Below are 25,578 nucleotides of genomic sequence, written 5' to 3' on the forward strand. Positions count from 1 at the left end.
CCTATCGCTCTCCGAGGGCGGAGCGCGTTTCCGGCCGGGCGGCTGAGGTGGGTGCGCCGGGGCGGCGGGCGCCTGCGCAGATCCGCGCGTCGGCTCTCCGGCCCTGCTGAGGGGCGCGGTGCGCCCTGGGCGAGCCCATGGAACGGCCGAGGGACTTGGAAGCGGAGCGGGCAGAGGGCGAGCCCGAGGTGAAAAAGCAGCGACTTCTGTGTGTGGAGTTCGCCTCGGTCGCGAGGTGCGACTCCGCCGTGGCTCAGTGCTACCTGGCCGAGAACGACTGGGAGATGGAAGTACGTTTCGTTGCTCTCTTCCTCCTCTTTCCCTCGGTCCGGGGGGCGCCCAGGTCTCACCGCCGTGTGTGTTTTTCAGAGAGCGCTGAACTCCTACTTCGAGCCGCCCGGGCAGGAGAGCGCCGCGGAGAGCCGCCCTCAGACGGCGGCGGCGGGGCCCGAGTCCTGGTGAGGGGGCGGGGGGCGCGCGGGCCGGGCGGGGGCGCGGGGCTGGGGCCTTCTCCCCCGGGCGCTGCGGGCCGGGAGGGAAATCTCTGAGCGCTTCGGAATGAATGAGGGAGGCAGGGTCCTCTGCTGAAGTCCCCGGCTTCCTGTGTTCATTCATTCTCCCTGCCGGCCGGCCAGGGATACTCTGCGGTTCTGAAGTCCAGGTGCCTTACGCCTTCCAGCGGTTCAACCACTACCTATCTTTCCCGGCTTGTCTCCTCTCCCCCTCTCTTTCTCCTACCCCGCAAGTTGTTACTGGGAATCAAACTTTCGCTTTCTCCAGTGGGCGTTTTCTCTTGCCTTGCATTCTTTGTAAAGATACTTATTGATGTAGAAATGGTTGGGGTTTGGAGCCCATGGCCAAGGAAATTTTTTTTTTTTTAAGATTTATTTATTTCAGAGGGAGTGAGAGCGCGAAAGCATGAGCGGTGGGAGGGGCAGAGGGAGCAGCAGACTCCTTGCAGAGCTGAGAGCAAGGTCCTGGGGGATCAACACCTGAGCCAAAGGCAGTCTCGTAACTGACTGAGCCACCCAGGTGCCCCAAGGAAGAATTCTTGAGACGTCTTTGGTGAAAAAAAGGTAGCTTTATTAAAGCACGGGGACTGGACCCATGGGCAGAAAGAGCTGGACTGGCCCATTATATGCTTTCACGTTGGGAGGGGGTTAGGGACAGCACAAGCCTTCAAAGTATTTTGGAAGCTAGGTTTCCAGGACCTTGAGGGGGCTAGCTTTTGATAGGAAAAGGTCATTTGTTACTGTCTAATAAAACCTGAGTCATGAGACCCTTCAGATATATTTGTGGGTCATGTGCTTGGGGGATGATTGCCAGCATGTATCTTGGGGGAGAGTGGTAGAGATAGAGGAAGTCTCCAAGGGAATTTTTATATGTTAAAGTAGATTTATAGGATCCTGTGGGGGGTGGCCAAGATTGACTTTTGCTCTTAGCAAAAGTACTAACATCAGCGCAGCTGAGTTCCTAGAGAAAGGTCACGGTGCCTGTTTCAAAGACTTGTCAATGAGCTGTTGGTAGTAAGGAAATTTAATTTTTCTTTTGCCTTTCTTTCCCACATCATTTATTACCTTTGCCTAGAACCTTCTCTTCGATCTTTCAACGCTAAGTAATATTTACCTTAAGGCCCAGCTTAGACATTACTTATCTCCAAGAAGCTTTCCCTGATCTCTCAAGTCTGGATAGGTTTTCCCTTGTAGGTATTCTTAACAGCATTCTGCATGATCCCGGTTATAGTAACTTAGTTTATATTATAATTGCTGTTTAATATTTTCTGTCTCCCACTAAAGTATCCATTTGGCGAAGTCAGTATCTGTTTTACAGATTGTTAATTTCCCAAAGTCTAGTACAATATTTGGCATGTAATAAACTCTGAATAAATGTATATGAAGTTCTCCCAGATATGTGGGCAGCCTGTAGAGTTAACTGTTCATAGTGAAGACACTTTTCTCCGTATGATCTCTTCAGCTGCACCAGTTTACAGATGTAATAAGATCATTTCATTAGGCTCCTTTCTCTGACTAGCCTTTTAGGGGAGTTGCCCCCCTCTCCTAACTGTGATAGAGCTCTGCCTCCCATGTTGTATTTGCCTAGCTCAAGCTGGCCAATCAGATCCTCTCTCCTGGGATTTCCAGATTGGGAGGAAGAGAATTCAGTCTGAATCTTCCTGTGGAGCTGGAACAGTAACATGTTAACCTAGTATTTGTGGGGAAAGTTGAGAATGGTGGTCTGCAGAAGGAGAATGAAGCCGAGGGAGGTTGAGTCAGTGGAGTCAGATCAGGAGAAAACGTTGATTGCACTTCCTCAGGGATAGCTGCATTCCCATACCTGGCTCTGTGACAGGTTTCAGTTTCCTTCTAAATTCCTCTGTTTTGCTTATAGGAGCTTGAGTTACTTTCTGTCAGTTGCAACCTAAAGTGTAACTAGTAAAGAAATTGGAACAAAGGCTCTTGATCTCAAGATGAGTTCAAGCCCTCACTATTTTGGGAGTGGAGCCTACCTAAAAGAAAAAAAAAAAAAAAAAAGTATGTGCTGGGGGTGCCTGGCTGGCTCAGTCGGTAGAGCATGTGACTCTTCATGGTATAGCATGCGACTTTTGATCTTGGGGTTGTAAATTTAACCTCCATGTTGGGTGTAGCGCCTACTTAAAGATAAAATCTGAAAGAGAAAGAAAGAAAGAAAGAAAGAAAGAAAGAAAGAAAGAAAGAAAGAAAGAAAGAAAGAAAGAAAAGAAGGAAGAAAGAAAGAAAGAAAGGAAGAAAGAAAGAAGAAAGGGAGAGAGAAAGAGAGAAAGAAAGAAAGAAAAAAAAAAAAAGAAATGGGAACAGAGGAGGTAGATTCCCTGAAATAGTCCCACAGAAAAAATGTGAATCCAGCCGAGTAATGGTGGCAGGGAGAACCATTAGGAGTTCCCTAACCCAGAATTGTAAACTGGAGCGTTAGTGGCGCAATTGGCAAAACTTGAATAGGTCTTAAAATTACATAATAATGTTGTATCAGTGGTAACTTTCTGATGTTCAGTAATGCTGGGTATATATGTAAGCCCGTCCTTGTTTCTAGGAAATACAAGGGTATTTATCCAGCCATTTCAGAATAAAAAGAGCAAAGCAAGTAAATATTAAAGAAGTGAAGTGTTAACATTTATGTGGGTGAATGGTGAAAAGAATTCTTTTTACTGGTTTTAGTGTTTTACTGAAAGTCTGATATTATTTCAAAATAAGTTAGAATAATAAGTTAAATAGATTTATTGTGGTGGTCACTTCACAGTGTATACAAATACTAAATCATTATGTTGTGCACCTGAAATGAATATAATGTTATATGTCAATTATATCTCAATAAAATATTTTAATTGAAAGTTAAAATATTGACATTAAATTTATTAAAGTTATAAATATAGAAACCTATTTCTTAAATTTATGTATGGTGTATAACTGCTCGGCAGTCACCCTTTAATAATGGTTTGTCCCTCCACACAAATATCTGTGCCATGGTGGGGAGGGTGTGAGGTGGTGTCAGGACCATGGACTGGGAGCATGTGCGTGTGGCCTCTCCAGCATGGTGGTCTCAGGGTAGTCAGACTTCTTAAGTGATCTCTCAGGAGAGAGAAAGTGTTAGAAAACGCTTGAGTGAAAGCTTCGAAATTTCGTATGACCAAGCCACAGAAGTGCCAGGATTTCCTTTCCACCATATTGTTGTTGGTTAAGCAAGTCAGTAAGGGCCAGATTCAGGGGGAGAGGTTTTAGACTTCACCTTTCAAGGAGGGGACTAACAAAAAATTTGCAACTATTACTCACAGTGAGATCTTATTTCATATGTTTCAAACATTTCACATATGATTTAAGGTGACTCCAAATTGGGAAATCTTACACTACGTAGTCTAATTTCAGGTCATAGTTTACAAAATCATTTTAGTGACTGACACATGTCATTGAGGGATATTGAGTCGATTCTAACTATATAAGTGAGCAAACAAATAACACAGTAAGAATGTATTTTTCCTTAGTTGTATGACTTCTGCTTTTCTATAGGCAGATACTTCTGGATTCTTTTAAAATTTATTTATCTGTACAATGAGGGCTACAAATAGTTAGAAAATAATTTAAAATTAATCAGTTCAGAGATAATTGCCGAGTTGTGTTTCATTGTGATCTTGCCAGTGTTGACCTAACGAATGAAGAGACAACTGATTCCGTTAGTTCTAAAGCCAGTACATCTGAAGGGATTCAGCAAGAAGATGGCAGCGTGTTCTCTTTCATTACCTGGAATGTTGATGGATTGGATCTGAACAATCTGCAAGAGAGGGCTCGAGGGGTGTGTTCCTATTTAACTTTGTAAGTATTACTACTTAGGTCCGATGGTAGCATGATAACGTGGCTTACCTATCTACAAAGAGGGTGACGGTCAAGATTATGAGCTTTGGAATCCGATCTGAGTTCAAAATCTAGCTCTCAGAAGAAACCTGTAAAAGAATGGAGAGTGATTGCCTCTGTGAGCGAGAGTGTGGACAAGGTGGGGAGGGAACACTTAATTTTTGTTAGAAGCCTTCTAGTACTGTTTCACTTAATAAACTTTGTAATTATTGCTCTGAAAATGAAATTACCAAAATGGTCTATATCTGCTGCGCACTGGCTCTATGACCTTCTGTAATCCCTTGGGAACCACTGAAGTTCTCGGCAGCTCAGTTTTCTCATCACGGTTAACTGTTTCATGAGGATTAATAACTTGTAAGGCATCTAATGGAGTATACGACCCTTGTAGACTCTCCATATACCGATTTCTGTTGTCAGTGATTCCAGTTCTTTTCACTTTAAAGTGTTATGACGTATGTTTTTCTGACTTAATTTGGTCTTTACGGTATTTATTAAATAGCACAGATCTTTCTCATTTTACAGTTATGAGGTATCAGTACAAACATAGAATATTAGGTGCCCTAGGAGGCAGTAGTTTTGTGTTTCTTTTATGGTGTGGTATTTTGCTAATCTAGGTGTCAGCAAATGAAATAGTATAATACTTGGTATTTATTATAAATTGATGTTTTGAATTAGGTACAACCCAGACGTGATATTTCTACAAGAAGTTATTCCCCCGTATTGTAGCTACCTAAAGAAGAGAGCAAGTAGTTATGAGATTATTACAGGTAACAATTTTCCTGCTACTGTCTTTGTCTTTGAAAAACAGTCAATAAAAGAGATAAATCAAGGTTAGCCAATAGGAGCACACACAAGAAAAAGTAAAAATTTTAAAAAGTTTGAGAAAAGTAAGCCAGACACAGGATACTAGGAAAACCATAGGAGAATATGTTATAGAGCTTAAGATATGTGAAAAGTATTGGAAATGGACGGTTTTTCAGGAAAATGTAAATTGCCAAAATTTGAGACCTGGAGTAGTTTTTTGGTAAAATTAATTTATTAAAAAATTTAAGTGTGATAATTGCATTTTGGTTATACTTTTTCAAAAAGTCTTTCTTCCTTTTAATTGATTTTGGGTTTTTTCCTATCTTTTTGCCCTGAATAGTTTTTTGATTTTCCATCTTGTTGTTGTTGTTGAGTGCATTTAATGTACCACACACTGGCTACATTCCATAACAGTTGGCTAAATCTTATGTTTTCTTTGACTTTCACTTTTACATAATGTGATTTTAATTTTGATTTATTTTAAATTCTCGGTTGCTAAGGAGAAGGTAATCTCTCAGTTTCTGTCTTTTGTGTGTGTGTGTCTTTGTGGGACAACTTTTGTGCATTCTCTTGGGGATTCTTTTTGACTCTTGCTTTAGATTTCTTGTTTTCTGAATACCATGCTATTCCTCCTCCTTGGTTTCCTTCCTTGTTTTATTGGGTCTTTTTTTTTTTTTTCCATTTATTGTGCTAAATATGTGGTAGGAACTTTCAAACTGAAGGATTGTCACCTTCAGTTCTGGAAAATTCTTTCCCTCTCTCCTCCTTCTCTGTCCCCCTCACCCTCCCCTACGTGCTTGCACAGCGCCATTTTTCTAGGCTGCCTGCTGTCCTGCTTGGCCCTCCCTTTCGAAATTTCCCTTGTTTCTTCCTTCTCCTTCTTTCCTCTTTTCCTGGTTTCCCTCTGCTCCAGTAAACCACTTTGCACTTCTTCAGCTACTTTATTTTCTGAAAAACAGTTGGAAGCTTTCATTAACTGCCTTTCTACTTCTATTCTTTTCTCTTCTTACGATTTTATACCTTTCTAAATTTTTTATTCATTTACTATAATTTTTCTAAATGCATGTTACTTTGGCTCAGTGTAAGTCTCATCTACTCTTTCAGAAATTTCTCAAATTTTCTTACTTGATATTGGCATCATTAACTATTTTTGGCACTTATGTGAATTCTTTTTTATTTTTATATTTCTTCAATACATCCAGCTACATTGTGGGAGGGGGCAGGTAAACATAGGGACTCAGTTGGCTATCTTCACCTATTTTGAAATAATAGTTTACTTTGAAGATTCAGATCCATTTAAGTATCTGTACCTGTTATAAAACCTTCAGTAGGGGAACTTGTGATAAACTGCAAATACTCTTGACTTCTCAGCCTAAATTCTTTTCCACAAACATTTGAAGGTCATGAAGAAGGATATTTCACAGCTATAATGTTGAAGAAATCGAGAGTGAAATTTAAAAGCCAGGAGATTATCCCTTTTCCAAATACAAAAATGATGAGAAACCTTTTGTGTGTGTATGTAAGTAATTTTTTTTAATTGACTTTTTTTTTTTTAATTTAAAGAATGAGTTGTTTCTTATAGTTCCATTGTGGTATCATTTTTTTTTAATTGCCACTAGAGAAAATTTTGTCTCCTCTACATTCTTTTAAATAGTCTTAAAGAACATTGTAAGTTAAGTTTTTACACAAATTTCAAATACAAATTTGTAAACATAAAATCCTGATCCATTAGGTATCTTCCTAAGAATACTCAAGAATTTACTAACAGTTCACATTTGCTTCCTTAAGTTTTTTTTTTTTCCCTAAACGCATCGCATGTGATACTCTGTTGTACAATGTAAGGCTTACGAGAATGAATCAAAAGATCTTACTCTCCTAGAGTTTATAGATTAGCAAGGGAAGGATTGCAGTATATAGTAACTAAAATAAAGGAAAGGCATAAGTGCCCCTGGAGGAGGTGTGTGCCATGGAAGTTTAGAGATAACTTTTAGCTAGATTGGTTGTGTTTGTTTTTAATTGAGGTGTAACTGGCACGATGGTAACGCTTTCAGGTGTTCAGTGCAAGATTGGATGTTCGTGTATGTTGCAAAATGATCACCGCAGTAGTCCATTTAACAGCTGGTGCTGTACACGATCACAAAATTGTTTTCTTGTGATGAGATTAGCTAGGTTGTTTAACGAAAAGTTTCATGAGGGAATTTGTATTTGAATTGAGCGCTGAAAAATATGTAAGATGTCGGCGTTAAGAACAGTCCCGGTGGTAGAACCACCATGCGCAAATTTTGGCAAAGTGCGTATTGCGGGATGTGTGTGTGTATATAAAAGTACGTGAAAAGGGACACATATAAGTATAAATGAACATTATATTCAGTTGGGTGTAGAGGGCATGGAGAGGGGTAGTGTGACAAGAAGTTGGTGAAGTAGGTTGGATCCAAATTATAGAAGGTCATGAATGCCCAGCGTGAAAGAATTTGGACTTGATTCTGCAGGCAGTTAGTTTAAATAATTAACAGATCCTGTGTTATTAGTATCTTAACTGCAAAATGGTAAATGATTCTCAGTCATTCATTTAACTGACTTTTTTTGAGTACCTATGTGACGGGCTCTTGGTAATAGCAGAAAATAAAAGAACCATCTTTGCTTTCAAATGACTCATGACTTTTAAGAGAGAAATAATTATGCTGTAATTCAGTGTAGGGAACTTTAAAACCAGTCTTTCCAGGATGCTGTGGGTTGCTTGGGGACACTGGTGGTGGTGACATTTGAGGTAGGTCTTGAAGTATCAGTGGGCACTCGCTAAGTAGTCTTCTTCGGGAGCAGGATTAGCATGTTACACCCTGACCGAGGAATAGGAGCACAGTGCTGATTTTGCTTTGGTAAATACATACCAGTCATTTGAATAATCGGTTGATTCTGTTATCAAATTTCAGATTAGTGGTTAGTGAATTTTAACAACTATAATTATTTATCCCGTTGCAGGCAAGTGTGTCGGGAAATGAACTTTGCCTTATGACTTCTCATTTGGAGAGCACCAGAGGGCATGCTAAGGAACGAATGAATCAGTTTAAAACGGTTTTAAAGAAAATGCAAGAGGCTCCAGAGTCAGCTACGGTCCTATTTGCAGGAGATACAAATTTAAGGGATCACGAAGTGAGTGACAAAGTCAGTCCTGTGCCTGTGGGCAGATTATTGCTGTGGGAACTAACTTAGGTTTCTGTTGACCAAAGCTGTTAAAATGCGTAAGTGACCTTGCGGATGCGATTCATGTGCTGTAGGCCTGGCACTGGGGAAGTGGAAGCGGGAGGAGCTCTTACATTATTGGGGGAACGCAAAAATACTGCATCTAAAACAGACAACACAAAACAATATATGTTGATCAAAAAGAGGGGTATAGAGAAAACAATAAAGAGTTAAGAAAAGATTTAAGTTTATTTGCAGTATCTCAAGTTGCAAGGTGAGAAGAACAGAAAGATTTGGCCATCACAATTGTCCCTACCTCTCTTCTGAGTTTTCTTTTTTCAACTTTTTTTTTTACCCCCTTTCCCCGGTATACCATCTCCAGGGCTGAAACAAAGTCTCTTTCCCCTTAGTTCATTTGAGACACTGGGATTTTTCCGGACCTCTGTAGACTTAGATCATATTAAATGGTGGTAAGTTGGCCTTACCTTTTCCCCCAACTCTGGCTGAACTCACATCAGATTAGAAGTGAAGTGCATGGTGCACTGGGTGTTATACGCAACTAATGAATCATCGAGCTTTACATCGGAAACCGGGGATGTACTGTATGGTGACTAACATAAAAAATCATTTAAAAAAAAAATTAGAAGTGAAGTGAAACATTCATTTCACTGCTACAAGCTCCAGGAGTGGAGGAAGAAGTGAAATGAGAAATGAAAGCCTTTCAGGACTTCCAAAGTGAAGGCAGTAGCCTAAAGAAAGGTGCTGATCTGCTTCTCTGTGTGATTTCGTGCCCTTATACACAGATCATTTTTTTTTAAAAGTCTAACTATTGGGCTGTTTGCAAATCAGTGACTTCATGGTAGCTGTTTTGTGGTACCTGGTTGACTAACTGACCTGCTTAAAAGAAAAATCCTGTTTTTCAACAAATGGTGTTGGGAAAACTCGATATCCACATGCAAAAAAGCAAACTTGCATCCTTGCTTTATACTCTATACAAAAGTTTATTCAAAATGGATCAGTGACCTATAAGTAAGAGCTAAAACTGTAAAACTCTTAGAAGTAAACAAAGGGGAAAAGCTTCATGACATTGATTTGCCAACGACTTCTTGGATGTGACACCAAAAACACAGACAACGAAAGAAAAAAAAAGATGAACTTTATCACAATGAAAAACTTACGTGCATCAGGGAACATGATCACAGAATAAAAAGGAAACCCACAGAATGGAAAAAATATTTGCAAATCCTATAGATGACAAGTGAGTAATAATAATATAATTGATATGCTATGATGTTATATAAACAATTTCTGCAATAAAGAAACAACCTAATTTAAAAATGAGCAAAAGACTTAAATAGACAGTTTTCCAAAGAAGATATACACAGATGGCCAGTAAGTACAAGAGAAGATGCTCAGTGTCAGTGGTCAGTATAGAAATGTAAATCAGAGCCATCATGAGGTATTACTTGATATCCATTAGCAGGAGTATTAGCAAAATACCAGAAAATAACAAGTGTTGGCAAGGATTTGGATTAGAACCCTTGTGCAGTGCTGATGGGAATATCAAATGGTATACCTGCTGTGGAAAACTGTGGTGATTTCTCCAAAAACAATTTCCATATGGTCCAACAATTCCACTTCTGGATACATACCCAAAACAAAGAAAAGCAGGGTCTCGAAGAGGTATCTGTACACCTGCATTTGTGGCAGCATTGTTCACAATAGCACAAACATGAAAGCAACCGAAGTGACCACTGACAGATGAATGGATAAACAAAATGTATATACATGCAATGGAATATCATTCAGCCTTAAAGACGAAGGAAATACAACATGCTACAGTATGGGTCAGCCCTAGACATGATGCTAAGTGAAATAAGCCAGTTTCAAAAGGACAAATATTTTACAATTCCTCCTAAATTCCTCTAGTTTCCTAAAGTAGCCAAATTCATAGACAGAGGGTATAATGGTGGTTACCAGGGCTGGGGGAGGATGGAATGGGTAGTTAGTATTTATTGGGTACAGAGTTTCAGTTTGGGAAAATGAAAGATTCTAGAGATGGATGGTGGTGATGGCTGCAAGTTAAGTGGATGTACTTAGTGCCATAGATCTGTGCTAACTTCTATGTTACGGATACAGGCATACCTCAGAAGTATTGCAGGTTCAGTTCCAGACTACCGTAATAAAGTGCATATCATAATAAAAGTCAAATGAATTTTTTAGTTTCCCATTGCATATAAAATTATGTTTATTCTGCTGGAGTCTATTAAGTATGCACTGGCACTATGTCTAAAAAAACAATGTATGTACCTTAATTAAAAAATACTTTATTGCTAAAAATGCTAACCATTATCTGAGTTCTCAGCCAGTCATAAACTTTTTTGCTGGGAGAGGGTCTGGCCATGATGTGGATGGCTGCTGGCTGATCAGGGTGGTGGTTGCTGAAGGTTGGGATGGCTGTAGCCATTTCTTGAGGTAAGATGATGAAGTTTGCTGCATTGATTGACTCTTGCTTTCACAATTTCTCTGTACCGTGCCATGCCTTTTGATAGCATTTTACCCACAGTAGAACTTCTTTCAAAATTGGAGTCAGTTCTTTCAAGCCCTGCCACTGCTTTATCAACTAAGTTACATAATACTCTAAGTCCTTTGTTGTCATTTCAGCAGTTTTCACCAGGCGTAGATTCCATCTCAAGAAACCACTTTGCTCATCTGTAAGAAGCAGCTCCTCCTCATTTCAAGTTTTGTCATGAGAGGCAGCCATGCAGTCCCATCTTCAGGCTCCACTTCTAATTCTAGTTCTCTTGCTGTTTCTACCACATCTGCAGTGACTTCCTCCACTGAAATCCTGAACCCCTCAAAGTCATCCATGAGGGTTGGAGTCAGCTTCTTCCAAACTCCTGTTCATGTTGATATTTTGACCTCTTCCCATGAATCATGAATGTTCTGAATGGCATCTAGAATGTTGAACCCTTTCCAGAAGGTTTTCAATTGATTTTGCCTAAATCCATCAGAGGAATCAGATGTGCTGTCATCCGGGCTTTGTGGTTCCACTTGTAGAACACAGAGTAGATTTAGCATAATTAATTCTTTTTTATTATTAAGCTTTTATTTTAATTCCAGTGTAGTTAACATACAGTGTTATATTAGTTCCAGGTATAAAATGCAGCGATTCGACAATTCCATACAGAGATCGCATCATTCTTAAGGGTCCTAGGATTTTTGGAATGGTGAATGAACACTGTCCGCTTCAAGTCAGCAGCTGCGTTAGCCCCTCGCAAGAGAGCCAGGCTGTCCTTTGAAGCTTTAAAGCCAGGCACTGACCTCTGTAGCTGTAAAAGTCTTAAATGGGATCTTTCCATAGAAGGCTCTTTCACGTACATTCGAAATCTGTTGTTGCGTGCAGCCACCTTCATTAACTCTCAGCTCGATCTTCTGGAGAACTTGCTGCAGCTTCTCCATCAGCACCTGCCGCTTCACCTTGTACTTTGTGTTATAGAGATGGTTTCTTTCCTTAAACCTCATGAACCAACCTCTGCTGGCTTCATGTTTTCCTTCTGCAGCTTCCTCACCTCTCCGCCTTCATAGAATTGAGAGTTAGGCCTTTGTTCTGGATTAGGCCTTGGCTGGTGTGATCTGTCTAGGCCACTGGAGCTTTCTCCGTATCAACAGTAATGCTGTTTAACTATCATTCATGTGGTCACCGGGGTGGCACTTTTAACTTCCTTCAAGAACTTTTCCTTTGTATTCACAATTTGGCTAACTGCTTAGGACAGACAAGAGGCCTACCGTTGGCCTATCTGGGCTTTAGATACACATTCCTCTCTAAGCTTCATCATTTCCAGCATTTGATTTAAAGTGGGAGACAGGTGACTCAATTTCCGTATTGTGTCTCAGGGGATAGGGAGACCTACGGAGAGGAAGAAGAGGGAAAGGCTTGTCAGTGGAGCAGTCAGAACACACATATTAAGTTCACCATCATATGGGCACTATTACAATAGTAACATCAAAGATCCTAATCACAGATCACTGTAACCAATATAGAAATAGAAAGTTTGAAATGTAAGGATTACCACAATGTGACACAGAGACACCAAGTGAGCAAATGCTGTTGGAACAACTGCACCAGTAGACTTGCTTAATGCAGCGTTGTCACAAACCTTCAACTTGTAAAAACCGCAATGTCTGTGGAGTGCAATAAAAGGAGGTATGCCTGTATTTTACCACAATAAAATGTTTTTGAAATCCTGGAATGTGAAGAGGGAGAAGGAAGATTTGATAGTAAATTTCAAATGAAACTGAAGGCAGTTGGCCTTAGTCAATCATATAAATGGTATATGTCTACATTTATAGACTAAAATAGAGTAAGTTTTGCCTACTTTTCAGTTGTGTTCATTTTTCAAAAACTAATAGCAATAAGAGAGGCTGTGGGTTTTCAGCCTTCTGTTTCATCTGCTGCCCAGAGTTAAAAATCTATTTATGGCAGAAGAGAAGGGCAAATTCCAGACCTCTCTGGCTGTTTAGATATTTTTATATTACCTGCTTATTACCATACAGCAAAGTACTTTTTAAAGTATATTTAATATTCATACATAGTCTTGCATTGGTGCATTAATTTGTGACATTCTGATTTGAATTGTTGCACTTAGACATAATAGTGAAACCCTTTTTACTTTAGGAGAAAAAGGACTGAATCTTAAAGAGTTTTCTTTCTCTTTTCAGGTCACCAAATGTGGTGGTTTACCCAGCAACATTTTGGATGTCTGGGAGTTCTTGGGCAAACCTAAGCATTGCCAGTATACATGGGATACACAGATGAACTGTAATCTTGGAATAGCTGCTGCTTGTAAGCTTCGTTTTGATCGAATATTTTTCAGGACAGCAGCAGAAAGTGGCCATATTGTTCCCCAAAGTTTGGAACTCCTTGGGTTGGAAAAACTAGACTGTGGTAGATTTCCTAGTGATCACTGGGGGCTTCTGTGCAACCTAGATGTAATCCTGTGAAATGCTTTTCAAATAAGAGTTTTCTATCTTCTGAGTAATTTTGTTCTGGATTTTTGCAATTGTAATTTCTACCTGTCTGGAAAGGTAGGTTATACGGAGGAATTAATATACTACGTCATTGTAACAGAAGAAAACACTACTGTGATTTTTATTTTGTGGATTGTGTCCTCAAATTTCAGGACTAAATATTGATGTTTACTTAAACTAAAGCATACAGAATATGAGACTTCTTAAAGGCCACCAGGACTGTCCGTGCTTGTAATCCTGCAGAGGTGCGGCCGGTTCTCAAGCAGGGCCACATGGTCTCTGGGCAAGCCTTTATAGTTTATTTTTAAAATCAGGCACCCAGTAGTTTATATTTTATGTAAATCCTTAAAAATAAAAATAAGAGTTTATTGTGTTTGGGGGATTGGATCTTTTAATTCAATTATCTTAAATGAAAAAGCCATGATTATGTGCATTTGAGTAGATGGCAGCTATCCTATAGCAGACCTTGTTTTTGTCAGCTAACAGTACATGATTGGTAAGCTATAAATGAATTCTTTCAGTTTGAAATTCCTTCACTTTTTAAAATCCATCTTTGTCAACATGTCACCATTCATGTTGCCAACAGAGGTAAATTTAAGCTTGATAATGATTAAAGTTGGTGTTATAGCTGCATTGGGCTTTTTTCCTAAGAGCAAAATAAGTATTTAAAGAGGAACAGCCTTTTAGTTTTACTTCTTATAAAATTGAATTATTTTACAGGAGAGGATAAGGAGCACTTTTAAATGTGCTTTAAAGAAACTTTTTTCTCTGTAAAAGAAATGTACTTTAAATAAAGAATTTTACTTGTTTATAGTTTGTTAAATTTAGTATGCTTTTGAGCCCATGACGGGATTGAAGTTTTTACCTGCTTCCTGTTTCTGGCCCACTGCTGCTACTCACCTTTGTGTGGAAGAAAACCGCTTCTACGAAGCTTCTCAACCCACCAAGAACTACGAAGCATACATCGACATCCTCAGTATAAAAAAGGAAAGCCAGGAGGAGTAATTAGAATGAGAAGTCACAGAGCCTCATTTTCATTGGGGGTGTCAAAATTAACAGCTAAAACACCTAAAAAAAGACAAACTGAATTTATATATAACATTCCCTTTGTAGTGACAATGGAAGGGAGATTTGTATATACTTATTTAATCATTTCAAATGAGAATGCTAATATCTCCACATACATTATGGAGGCAATAGTTCATTTATATAGGAAAAGGATGTTTCGGGTATAAATTGCTTACTCAATTGGAAGAACAATTGTTGAAAGAACCATACCTTATATCACATTACAAAAAAAATTTAGATGAGTGAAAGGCTAACTATAAAAAATAGAATATATAGGGCTGTGTATTAGATTAAATAATTATCAAGTTGTTTGAAAACCTTGAAAGGAGCATCATTTTTTTTTAAGATTTTATTTATTTATTAGAGAGAGACAGATAGTGACAGAGATAGCGAGGGAGAACAAGGGGGGGAGGAGAGGGAGAAGCAGACTCCCCGCTGAGCAGGGAGCCCCACGTGGGGCTCGATCCCAGGACCCTGAGATCATGACCTGAGCTGAAGGCAGACGCTTCACCTACTGAGCCACCCAGGCGCCCCGGGAGCAACATTTATATGACTCTGAGCGTTCAAGTGAAGTAACTTACCATTTGCTGTTTATAATGACGAAATCTAAGAAATCAGTTTTAACTAATGTGAATAGAAACAATTAAATCACTTTTTTAAAAAGTTTACTTATTTTTAAATAATCTCTACACCCAGCGTGGGGCTTGAACTCACAATCCCGAAATCAAGAGTCGCACACTCTTTTGAGCCAGCCAGTTTCCCTACGAGTTTTTTTTTTTTTTTTTTTAAGTAGGCTCCATGCCCAGCATGGAGTTCCATGAGGGGCTTGAACTCCCAACCCTGAGATCGAGACCTGAGCTGAGATCAAGAGTGGGACACTCAACCGACTGAGCCACCCAGGCACCCCTAAACTATTCTCAACTAATGCAAGAATTAAGAACCTACTAATTTGCACTATCTTGAATTTTTTTACTTCGAATCTCAATTTTTCCAGCATAGGAGGTCTGAGTACCTTACTTCCTTGGGGAAAAGCCAACTCAGAATCTTGTATTTATTTCAGTAGGCTAAACACCACCTTTGCCACTGTGGAATAGATGTGGAATATACTTGAAGCTTGCTAGACCTCAGTTTCTCCCACCTGCAAAATAGGGTAATTCCAGTCTTTCTTGTACAGTTTGGTAAGACAAATGTCCCAACCAACAGCATATAAATAAGAGCAGATGAAGTCAGAAAAGCTATACTAAGGATACATACTTGTATCCTTAATATTTATTACAGTCTCTGGCATGTACCAAGAGCTCAATAAATGCCCATTAAATGCTGAGAAGTGGAGAGGGTCCTAACATTAGGGTCCTAGGGAGCTGACTAACATTTTCATGTAGTACCAAAATAGATTCTAAATTTATATATGTATCAATGAATAGGTATTCATTGTAATGGCACTGATTTAAAAAGATGTTAAAAGTTGAACATCTGGGCTAAGCCCATGTATATTAAAGATCTTTGGGAACAAGCCTGTTGTCTAAATGAGGTTTGTTGGTGCAGTGAGAGGGCACTCAGGGTATTGTAGAATGCCAGGTGAGAGGAGAAAGGGAAGTGCCTTTTGCAAGGTTTGGTTTCCCACTGAAGGATTGATTCTGTGAAGGTCTTCGGATCGGAAATTGGTCCCTGTTAGTTACTGTTTCGGAGGCAGATCGGAACAGAAAGGGGTTAACTAGAGATTGGGTTCTTTCGGGAGGGGAGGAGAGTGTAGCAACTGGGCATCGCCAGTCTGGGTGGGAATAGCAAAGCAAAGGGGACGGCTGGGGTAAGAAAGCAATAGTCATTTACAGAGAGGATTGTTATGTCATTTATGGTGTGAGTTTAGGAGATGAGTTTCTTCAGGTTCTTCTGATATCTGGGGAAGTCATCCTGATTGCATGACTTTGGGAGAAACACGATTTCCTCTTAACTTGCTTCTGGCTTTATCTGTGTCTTCCAAGCCTGGTCAATGGTAGGGTTGCTTTTTTCTTTTTGGTCCAATCTGATTTCCATTCTTTCAGTCCTGGACAGGTTTTTCTTTCAGTGTTCATTATTTAATTCCCACAATCGTCCTATGTGAGTGCTAATATCTCCATTTTATAATTGAGGAAACTGGGGTTTAGCAGGATTATGTAAGTCGTCCAAGGCCCATCCGCAGCCATCGAGAAACCTAGTGTGTATGGTCTTGCTCATTGGGTCTGTGTGACTCAGTGCTGTGTGTTTCCCAGTCATGGGAATGTGCTAGGAATGCTCGAGGAATGCCCCGGCTTCTTTTTCTGCCCTATGTTACCATACCTAGATGCTTGAGCATCTTCATTATAAGAAAACAGAATAAATGCAAGAAAGAGTCTTTCTCGTGTGTTTTCTGTGGTTCAGATCATCACCTTCCCATAGACGCAAATGTAGTCTAAATACGTTGGGCACCTTTTAACCTAGAACGCATGGAGTTGATGGGGCCCCACCCAGCACCGGCGAACCTAAATCAGAAAGTAGCGCGTGCTCAAGACATAGTAGGGCCCAAAGAGGCTCCTGCCAGAGGAGTGGGACCTATGCTTGCGGGGTACCTTCCCTTGAGGGACACACTCGCAAAGGGTCTTTAACCCAGGTGGTGCGCTCTTGGCTTCCTTGAACCACTCTGGCCCGGGCATATGAAAGGCGGCTCATCCCCGAGGCCGTCTAGGATCATGGCGACAAAGGGAAGGGGTCCGCGAAGGAGAGGAGGTGGGCCTACAGACCGCCCTCCCTCGCAAAAGCCTTCCGCTAAGTCTCGTGCTCCTGGGAGCACCCAGCTGGGCAGGGACCGCGGCCCGCCCCTCGCTAGGGGCGCGTGCGCGCGCGTCGCCGTGGTAACCGCGCGACGAAAAGGCGCTGAATCACGGGCGCGCGCTTCCCCAGCTCCCGCGGAAGCTGCTGCGGGGGCCGGGCGGGGGTCCCGGGCTGTGGCGTCCTGGTCAGACAGCGGCTGACCCCCGCGAACGCTGCTGCTGGGTGCAGGCGGAGCGCCGGAGCGGCGGCCGGGCTCACGTTCGCGGCTGGAGGTAAGCGCGCCGCGGTCGCCGCCGCGGGTCGCGGTTTGGACCAGAGTCGCTCCTCCCGGGCTCCGTCCTGGGGAGAGGAGGCGAGGGCTACGCTCGGCGGGGCGGCACCTGCTGTGAGGCAGCAGCGGCGCGCGCCTGCGTGCGTGTGCGAGCGTGTGCGAGCGTGTGTGTGCGCGCCTGGCCGGCAGATGACGCCGGCGTGGAGCAGGTGGGACGGCAGGTGATGCTCCCCGCGAGCCAGCCGCGCCGGCTGGGGCTGTCTGGCGTCCGTGTCGCCTGCAGCCCGCTGGCCCAGTGACGGGAAGCGAGGGTGGCGGGGAGCCAGGTTCTGCCGCAGACACGCAGAATCAGGACGCCCTGAGTTTGGGAGGTGAGTTTCTTCGGGCTCTTCTGGACGTCTCGCGAAGAGCGTTCTCGGATGCTGCGCTGGCGGATTGTTTCAGAGTAGGGTGGAGTCGGGAAAATGTGCGTCTTTCCCCAACCTCGTGAATTGCATTTCTTAGACCTGTGGAATCGCTTTCTTTAAACTCCGTTTAGTGATATTTATGGGATATTTGCTATCATCTGCTAAATTCATTTTGTCCTTGTACCTTACCGTAATCTGAACCTCTTCATGGCTTTTCTCTCTTCCCCTTTGAACTTGCTGCACGGAATGGGTGTTAATCAAGATATTATTAAACAAGAGCATTGGCCTGACATTACGGGAGTCATCGTTCTTTCCATCATCATTTGTCTTAATTATATGGAAAGAGAAAAGAATATGATATAGATACTCATGTCCATTTTTATTGCTAGTTTCTTCATCTAAACATTTTTGTTTCTGGGTTAAATGTTAGGGGTTTAAAGGTGCTTGTGTAAAAAAGTTGAAGGATGTTTTTGATAATAGAAAAAGCAAATCATAGACAACCCTTCTCAAAAAACAAGAATTTCTGAGGTGAACGTTAGTATTGATTCTTTATTCATGAAATGCATGTTCACTGTCTGAACACTCCAAACTGTTTATGATAAGAAGCACAATCATGGAGACCACTGGACTTATGACAAATACAGTATTTTATTTTGTGTTTATTATTTTACACCACTTTTCATATAAATGAGGAAAACTGGAGATAATCAATTCAGTCACAGACTTAGGAGTCATAGAGAAATCTGAATTCCTCTGTAATTTGAAAAGGAGAGATGTGAACATGAATCAAGGCTTTTTAGAACCACAGTAGACTAATCACACCTTGCCATGTATAATGCCAATGCGGGGACTTAATTTTCTTTCAGAAAAACAAAAATAATTCAGCCAAAATCTTTACTATTGAAGTAATTAAATACATTAAAAACATATTTTAAAATAGTCAAAAGAGAGCTTCAGTGACTTTTTAATGTAAAAGAATGGATTTGCTGTCAAATTTTCTTGACTTAATTTTTTCTAGCCAAGCAGAGAAGACACATTTTCTTTAAATAAATATATGGAATCAGGCATGACTCTTTCATGTTGGGGGACAGTTGATGTACATTGCCAGGTCAGGTGGCCTGGGTTTGGTCGTGGCCTTGCCACTTTGTGGCTCTGTCACATTTGGCAAATTCCCTAATCCCTCTCAGCCTCATTTTTCTTTATCTGTAAAATAGGGGTCATAATAGGACCTACTTAATAGAACTCCTCTAAGAATTAAGTAAAGTAATGCTTATGGGAACATTTGCTCACTGCCTGGCCTGCAGGAGCACTTCAATAAAAGTTATTATCATTCTTGAAATGAGGTTTTTTTTTTTCAGGAAATATTTTCTGTCTTCAGAATAACTTGGCAGTAAAAACAATTATTTTGATGTGACAGAAGCTTGTTCTGATTTATAAGGTCAAACCATCATAAAATGCATAATTTTTCTTTGCAGTATTCTTATAACAAAACAACAATGCTAAATATAATCACAATCTTAAAGGCATGTAATTCCAGATAATTATATTTAATACCACAGGGAGGGAGTTTTGCTTTAGTAGGCCTAGAGTAATTAGTAGGTTCTTGTTCTGTTTGTTTGCTTTTTTTTAATCTGTATTTTTAGACACTATTCATGTGAATTCAATAGTGAGAAATTATTTTATTTCTAAGCGGTAAAAAGGGTTAGGCCAAAATAACATCTACTTTGGCATCATTTTTCAGACTTTTAACTATTAATAGATGTTTGAGTTTCAGAGCAAAGCTTCTTATAGAAATAATACACAGGTACATAAAGATACAGTGTTGGAGTTTAGCTCTGTGCCATTCCAAATAACCTTGGTAGAATTACGTCAGCTGCTGGAAGTTTTCGTATGTCCAACCAGCTACATTTTCTTTTCCTGAAGTTCAAAAAAGCAAGGGATTCTAGTAAACATCTATTTACTTTAAGCAGTGTAGCTAGAGGAAGGGCATAATTCAGACCTCAACATGAATTTTTAAAGATGGGGTTGTTCCGTGCTGTAATTTAAAGCATCAGAATCATGAGACTCAAGGGGAAATGAACAAATGAACTACAATGTTGCCACCCACAGATTTTCTGTATTACGTGTTGCGGTTTGTTTCTTCATGAGATGAGGAGGTACAGATTGTTCCTTTCTAGGACAACATGATCCTACTTTTCTAGGATTGTGACTATCAGCATACCTTTCCTTTTTTTTTTTGGCTTTTGTCATTAAACTCAAGTATGGGCTATATAACCTCACTGCCTTCTGGTCAATAGAACATACTTGTCTTTCTTCAAAATTTTTCAGAATAACCTCTGAAGATGTCTTACCTTTAAAAGAGCTATTATCTTTACCATTTCTCTCAAGCGTATTTGTACTTATCAGGAGGTTGAAATATTTTGTTAGTTCAGCATCTTCAACCTCCTTGTCCTACAGCCACGAAGCCTCCAAATTCTTGGTGTCGCGTGCCTCACATTTTGCTGGAGTCAGACTTCTCTAGGTAGAGGCCTGAGGTCCCCACTCCCTGTCATGTGTGTTCATGCGTCTCTGCTGACTAACAAGTCTTCACCCTCTTGCATTTGGGCTTTTCTATCCACTGCTGTGCTGCACCTGCTTTTGCCAAATCTGGAGAAACTGTTTTGACCTTATTATACCAGTCTTCTTCCACTCACTTGACCATTCTCACTTTTTTTTTTTTTTAAGGTTCATTGATTTAATTTAAGATTCATTGAGAAAGAGCTAGAGACCGGTTTTGCATTGTTTCTGCCTAGAAGTTTAGCCGTATGCAAGGTACTGGGTTGTCAGAGCAGAGTCCCCGTGAGGAGGCATGCCTTGGCAGTCCCAGGTTGCTTTCCACCTCTCCGTGGCGCGCCTCTGGTTTCTTCTAGCCCCTCGGCGTCAGCCGCTCTAGGCTGCAGTGACATCTGCGAGGCTCTCCGTAGTATTTCACGATGTCGCTAGATGTCCGCCGTCTTTCCTGCTGCACCACTTCGCTGGTGCTGCAGAACAAAATACCACAAGCTCGGGGGCTTCAAACAATACCCATTTATCAGCGTGAAGTAGGGTCTCCCTAGACCCACAGGTTATCAGCTGAGCGCATTCTCATCTGGAGGCTGTGGGGAACACTCTGTGTCCCAGCTCATTGAGGCCGTTGATGGAAGCCAGTCCCCTGTACCTCTAGGGCTGAGATCCCCCCTTCCTGCGGCCATCCCTGCGGTTGCTCTCAGCTCCTGGAGGCAGCTCTCAGGTTCCTTCCAGATCGCTCCCTTCATCATCAGAGCCAGCGACAGAAAGTTTCTGTCCTGCTCAGTGTCTTCTGTCTGACTTCCCCTTCTGTTAGCGGAGGGCTCTAATGATAGGCTCGGATGGCTCCGACGGTCTCCCTGTCTTCCAGCCAACCGATCAGTAACCTTCATTATATCTGCAAAATTATCTTTGCCAAGAATCCTAACGTAATCACGGAAGTAACACCCAGGGATGAGCGTCCGGAGGCCGCCTTAGAATTTCTTCTGTCACCCTTGCTGATTACTGTTTGTCTACCTGACCGTTTTCCTGAGTGCGCGAGGAGTCACAGTCAGCCTTGCGTTTTAATCTTCACTGTGATGCTCCTTCTTCGGTTCTGGTAGGTCCGGCAATAGTACTTGTACTTCTTTTATCATCGTTTGTGGGTCACCACTTTTCCAGAACACAGATTATACCCCAGAAAAAGAGACTGTGGCAGATAAAACAAGACCTCGTGTTCTAGAACTCACTTGGCTTGGAGCAGTGTGTGTTACGGGGAGTGTGGGAGTGTTGTGTCCTGCCTGTTTGTCTTTTGGAAGGAGGGTCCCCACGCTGGCCTGTCACGCTAGTCCCCCACAAACCCGCCTTGTTCATCTGTGTATTCCCAACATTTAGCACCGAGTTCATTCATAACAGCTGTTAAATTAATGTTTTTTGGAGAACACTTTTTAATTCCATGGAACTTGAACATTTTTGTGTTTATCTGCCTTGTCTTTCATAGCACCTAATTCCTTAATTGTCCCAACTTACTTTGCCCCTGCATTTGAAACCAAATTGTTTTCCGTCCTTCTCCCTCAATTTTTTCCCCCACTATTGACATTAATTATGTTGTTAGTCTTTTGAACATTCAGGTAAGTCTTCCTCCTCATGAGTAACATACAGTTGTCACGAGAGCATTTATTACATCATAATTCCCATCCCGCTGGTTTTGGGTTATGTTTTTGTTGTGTTTTGTTTTTGCTCCTAGTTTGTTATAGAGTAAGCCATAATTAAGTCATTTTAGTTCTTATATTTCAGATGGGTTTTGTTTTATAATGAGTATTGGAATCTACCTTTGCTTTTTCTTCTAATTCCCAAATATCCTTACATAGTTTTGCCTGTTTATTTTTGCAGATGAGTCATATTAAGTACTTGAAAGCATTTTGCTGAGTTTTGGTTCATACTCCATTTCTTTGCGGACCTAACGCCCTGTCATCTTTGACATCTGTTACCCTCCCAGGACCAACCACGTCTCACCCCCACTTCCGTCATCTCTCTCAGTACGGTCTTCGTAGTTGTGTTGAAAAAGAGATTGATTCTCTGTCGCATCTTTGTCGTGCCCCGGGCCGCGCACCCGTGTCTGTCAGTCTGTGTATTTGTCCGCCGTGCGCAGAGATGCTGCTGCTTGTAAGAAGTTCGCTAATCATCACCGGCCTGATCGCACTAACCCTCACGTCGGTGTTTCTTTCATTCATGTGGTGGATTTAATGACTCGGAAACATCTTGTGTTTCTCTTCCACCATTTCACTGGTATGATTCTTACGAAGCAGACAAAGCCGGGGAGGAAGTCCTTTTTCTCTGCCTGTATTTTCTTCCCCTTGTTCCCTGATCTGCCCTTGGGGGCCCCACAGAATCTGCTCACTCCCCATGCCACACCAATGCCCTTCTTTTTTTTTTTTTTTTAAAGATTTTATTTATTTATTTATTTATTTGACAGAGATAGAGACAGCCAGCGAGAGAGGGAACACAAGCAGGAGGAGTGGGAGAGGAAGAAGCAGGCTCCCAGCGGAGCAGCCTGATGTGGGGCTCGATCCCAGAACGCCGGGATCACGCCCTGAGCCGAAGGCAGACGCTTAACTGCTGTGCCACCCAGGCGCCCCACCAATGCCCTTCCTTGTTTAAAACCCAACACTGGCTGGATCGTGTTTCCCGTAAAGCTGTTTGATCTCCTAAGAGGGCGTCATTTTATACTGTAATTGAAAGGCATTCTTCTGTTGCCAGTAAAGTCCTGGGTAATCCTCTGTGTTGATTGGCACAGGTTTTCTATAACTTACTTTACTTTATCAGCTTCCAGGGGAGAAAGTTAGAGCGTAGAATATGGTACTGACACATGGCCAAGTTTTCTCGGTCTTGGCTTGGCCCGTAGCTGAATGTATCGTCTAGATCGCCTCCCATCTCCTTTGTTTGCCGGTGAGGATGTGGGCGCCTGCGAGCCCCTCGTAGACGCAGCAGCAGCGCCCTGTCTCTCCTGCAGGTACTCTGAGCTGCGTGTCCACACCTCTGTCCAGGCCCCGGCCGGCCAGGGGTGAGGGGGTGTGACTCCCGAACAGTTCCTCACCTGCTTTGTCAAGGGAGAGTGCTGGGAGTGAGACAGATCAGGGCTCACTTTTGTCTTCTATGTTCCCTACCCATTGAAAACTTCGAGGCTCGTTTTGGAGAAACTGGAAACTTAACTTCTGAGTGGTGAGCCACGGAACTTCAGCCAATTCACCCAGAATGTTCTGTGCACCTGTTGAGGGTCACAGTCTCTGTATCACCTCTCAGAGTGTTACTGGGAGGCTCAGGCGATGCAGAGTGTGTAAAAGTACTTTGTGAGTATAAGCACTATTATAAATGGCTGCAATATTGATGGTGATGATAAATATTACAAACCATTTATTCCCTTGTTGTTAGAAGGATAGATTAGTAGCTGACAATATTCCACTTTCTTTCCTTTGCTATCACAGGGAGTAAGTGAACTTAATGCCAGAAAGTTAAATTATTTTCTTTTCTTTTTTTTTTAGAGATTGTATTTTTAAGTAATCTCTATGCCCAACATGGGGCTCGAACTCACAATCCTGAGATCAAGTCACATGCTCCACCGACTGAGCTGGCCAGGGGCCCCCAGAAAGTTAAATTCTAAAGGAAAACTTTATGGCTAGCTGGTCCTAGGCCTGCTGATAAATAGAATTGAAAGATTGCCTTCATCTCGACAAAGCAGGTGATGAACTGTTCAGAATTGATGAATGGTTTGTCAAATTCAGAAGTTTAGTAACAAAGAGAAGGAAAAATTCTTCTCTATCCATCAAGATCTTCCAGCTAGACTAAAAATTAAGTTGACGAGAGACAGACTAACAGGAGAAAAAAAATCCAGGTTTTATTACATGTGCACCTGGAGGCCCAATGATGAAACGGAGACCTAAAGAAATTACCAAGGCAGGCAGCTTTTATACTTTTTAGACAAAGAGACAATAAATCTTTGAGAAATTGATAGGATAAAGAAAACTTAACTTTGGGAGCTTGGATTAGTAAGGAATTCTAAACAGAATTTGGGATGGGGTAGTAAATTAGTAAACAGTAACAAGGGGTGTTTATACAGCCTTCTGGGCTCTGAATTTCCTTTCTCTGGTGCTGAGGATGTCTCCTTACCTGCTGGTACAGAGAGGTACCTTTCACATAGGAGATTTATTTCCTGCTTTCAGGGGGCTGGAGAAAGGTCTGAGTGTCCTGGTTATACAGGCTGTCCCTTAAGTCACTTTTATTTAAAATGATCAACATGACAGAGTGGCACGTTTTGGGGCAGCCCACACTTAGACCCTACAGTAATCACCAGCTGTGTTCAGAATTTGACACAAAGCAGATTCACTTTCGTTGACACACATAGCACTGAACCCCTGGACCCAGCTATCACCTCGTACTGATGGGGCTTTCCTGCACAGTCACTGGCCTGCCCTTGCTGGGTGTTTGAAAGGTCCTAATGTAATTATTATAGCACAGGACTAAGCATTTACTAGGTAGCGGTGATGACCCCATTAAGTAAGAATTGAATTTAGGGAGAACTAAAAGTGCTGAGCCAATTGAAAACTAAGCTATTCCCATAATTAGAGAGATAATTTAAGGCCCCATGATGAACACTCAAGGTTTTACCTGCTGGAATTTTTCTTCTTAATGGAGGAGCAGTGTCTCCAGGAGTATAAAGCTGGTGTTATTTGCGGCGTGAGGGCTGTGAGGCAGCGTCTTAATTTTGCAGCAGTTTAGAAAAGGTGGTAAAATATTTATTCTAGCAGTTGGCCGATCGGTGCCCATATAGATATAAATATAAAGGCCTTTTTACCTTTTCTTCCTCCCAGCATATACCCTATCACTAAATGGTGTCTGTCCGTCCTTTGAGTTGTTCTTTCTGCTTTATCCGTCACGCCCAGAATGAGCAGGAAGTCACCATGTTCCTTTCTAGCCGTACTGTTTCTTCGACTCCCTGAATCCGAGGTGTTTAGGTGATATGCCCAGGGCCTGCGATCCCCCCCTGAGGTTGAAGCCTGCCTCCGAAAAGACAGTTTTTGTCATAGTGGCTGAGAAGTATGGGAGGAGGAATCATAAAAAAAGAGAACAT

General features: G+C 41.6%; 1 protein-coding gene across 1 annotated transcript; it reads left to right on the forward strand.

Annotated features, from left to right (window-relative positions):
- The first annotated feature begins 67 nt into the window (after positions 1-67).
- On the forward strand, positions 68-14,201 carry TDP2 (tyrosyl-DNA phosphodiesterase 2). The gene is made up of 7 exons (XM_040644920.1): positions 68-290; positions 370-458; positions 4,167-4,340; positions 5,055-5,146; positions 6,584-6,702; positions 8,163-8,333; positions 13,086-14,201. Exons 1-7 carry the CDS (start codon positions 138-140, stop codon positions 13,365-13,367), a joined length of 1,080 nt encoding a protein of 359 aa, XP_040500854.1. The 5' UTR covers positions 68-137; the 3' UTR covers positions 13,368-14,201.
- Positions 14,202-25,578: the final 11,377 nt, after the last annotated feature.

Source organism: Ursus maritimus, unplaced genomic scaffold (assembly GCF_017311325.1).
Source record: "Ursus maritimus isolate PB19 unplaced genomic scaffold, ASM1731132v1 scaffold_30, whole genome shotgun sequence".
Taxonomy (NCBI): domain Eukaryota; kingdom Metazoa; phylum Chordata; class Mammalia; order Carnivora; family Ursidae; genus Ursus; species Ursus maritimus.